Source organism: Phoenix dactylifera, chromosome 2 (assembly GCF_009389715.1).
Source record: "Phoenix dactylifera cultivar Barhee BC4 chromosome 2, palm_55x_up_171113_PBpolish2nd_filt_p, whole genome shotgun sequence".
In the NCBI taxonomy this organism is placed as follows: Eukaryota; Viridiplantae; Streptophyta; class Magnoliopsida; order Arecales; family Arecaceae; genus Phoenix; species Phoenix dactylifera.
The window spans coordinates 335365-337755 of record NC_052393.1 but is presented as its reverse complement, the minus strand read 5'-3'; the positions used below and the strand labels follow the sequence as shown (position 1 = coordinate 337755).

General features: G+C 48.8%; 1 protein-coding gene across 1 annotated transcript; it reads right to left on the bottom strand.

Moving 5' to 3' along the window:
• Nucleotides 1-835: 835 nt before the first annotated feature.
• On the bottom strand, nt 836-2045 carry LOC103708409. The gene has a single exon (XM_008793317.4). It carries the CDS (start codon nt 1667-1669, stop codon nt 1181-1183), a length of 489 nt encoding a protein of 162 aa, XP_008791539.1. The 5' UTR covers nt 1670-2045; the 3' UTR covers nt 836-1180.
• Nucleotides 2046-2391: the final 346 nt, after the last annotated feature.

Here is a 2391-nt window from a genome sequence, read left to right as displayed (position 1 = left end):
CCCGGTGATTTTTGTTCGGCATGAAGTGACCAGGGCGCGGGCTCAGCCCCCTTTCACTTTTTTCGTCGTTTTTATCTTGCCGTCTTACCACCGATTCCTCCACAAAATTCTCTCCCCTTCTCTGCCGCAAAACCAGGTGCAGCAGCATGGAACGGAAGCCCACAGTTTTCCTTTTATTCGCTTTTCTCCCGAGGATAGCGTCAAATCTTGCTCTGTCGCGTCCTCGCAAGATATTCCAACCCAGAGTTTCTCATACCTTTACCCAGCATCCCTTCTCCTCCCTTTAAATCCTCCACCGAATTCCGGATATGTTAGGGATAAAGACTAACCAAACCTCAACAGCATGTACATTAAATGAAAACGGCATTCATAAATACGCTCCCGTATAACTTTATCTTCGTCCCTAGAGACGCTCGCACCACTAGTTTCTTTCGAGTTATGCCCCTCCCCCAGTAATTTTTCCGTTTTGCTGTTTTCGTGAGAACTCCGAAACCAAAGCCCACCTTCAGTGCCTAGATGCCGCGATTTTAAGATAAATTTTGATGATAGTTTGTCCGTTGGTGGAGGCGCCGAAGTTGCCTTTGTGATTAGAAATTGTGAGTCTAAGTTGATTGTGGCGCAAGGGGGGCCACCTTCGAACCATCTGATCTTCAGGTGAAACTTAGGGCGGCATGGAAAGGTATCTTCTATGCGAGGTGAGTTCTAAAGACTCGATGTATTATTCTAGAGGGAGACTTAGTGGAAGTAATTGAGAGGATAATACAAAACTAATTAATCGTCGTCGCAAAACATTAAACCTTTACGTAAGTAAGTAAGTATGTATGTAATAAGAAGGTAATCACAGAAATACCTCTTTCTTCTCGTGTTCCTTCGACAGAAGAGGCGTACATCTACAAAGAACGGAAGAGTTTATTTATCAAAAAGAAGACCGCGTTCATCTCACTGCGGAATTTCCATCAGGTAGAGCAAACTACAATACCCTAAATCGAGAACATACACATGTCAACGCAAAAAAAACCCTAAACAGCATTTTTTTTTTTAATTTTAGAAAAAGGAGGTTACGAAATGGAAAGAAGAACATATATTCCAGTTTCCAAATCCATAGCCATATCCGCCTACTTCTCCTTCATCCTAAAATGAAGAAATCGATAATAGCCGTCGGTCGGGGGTCTCCTCCAATTCAGTCCTGGAAGCCGACCTTCTCCCAGACCGCGTTCCGGAGCCGGCTGAGGTCCCGGCCTTTGAGGGTCCGCCCGATCCCCTCGTGGACCGAGAACGAGGCCACCCTGTTCCGCCACAGCAGCTCGTGGGGCGGGATCACCGGCCCGCTGCCCACCCCCTCGTCGTCGTCGTCGTCATCGTCCTCCAAATCCCTCCCGCTGTTGCTGTGGCTGTTGCTCCCTCTGTACTCCTCTCGCAGTATCTTGGACCAGTCCGGTATGCCCATCGGGAGGGACGCGGGCTCGGCGGTGACGCGATCGCGCTTCACCGTCTTCTTCCGCTCGGACCAGGTGGCGGCGGTGACCGGCTTGTGGTGTTCGGCCGGCCTGGGCTCGAGCGCGCACCCCCAGACGTCGGCCTCGTCGAACTCGTCCGAGCCCAGCCAGGTGGATTCGGGCCCCGTAACCGGCGTGAAGAACCGGTACGCGTGCTCTCTCCTCCCTGCCATTTTCTCCCTCGTTCCTTTTTTTTTTTTATTTATTTCTTTTCCTCTTCAACCAAGCTCTCCCTCTATATTTATATATTTTCTTTTTCTTCGAAGAAGAGCTTTGTATGTACTTACGAAGTAAAAAAGAGGGAGGGATGGTGGAAGCTACAAAGAAATGCCTCTGTTTAGATGGAGGCTGGAGCTTTTGTAGAGAGGGAAGGTGCGGATCGCTGCGATGACGCGAAGTGGATAAGAATCTCTCTCTCTCCGGATTCTGCCCTTATTTGTTGCGTTTATTTATGAAAACACCATCGAACCGCGCCTCGCTGGCTCCGACGTGGAGCCCAGATCTCTGGTGCACCGCCGATTATATGAAGCCAGAAATAGATCGATTGAATCATTGAATAACAAACAGCTGTCGGTCGTTGTTTCCTCATATAATGTTAATCGAGCTGTTCCTGTTACGTGGCTGGCGTTCGTGGATTTGATAATGCCGATAAATTAAAACGGGTGACGTGTCTCGATGCCACTGGCTCCGTGCACGTGACGAGTGGGCATCTTTGGGCCCCCGTTGATGGACACCCGAAAGGAAACCCAGCTCTGGAAAAGTGACAAGTCATGGGAAGGGTTTCATTTGGGTCGACATATCCCTTCGGTTGATGTAATCGACCAACCGAGTTGATATAACGTTCTGTCCAAGTATACCTATTGAACATCTTAGTCGTTGTTGTGATGTTGTCTCA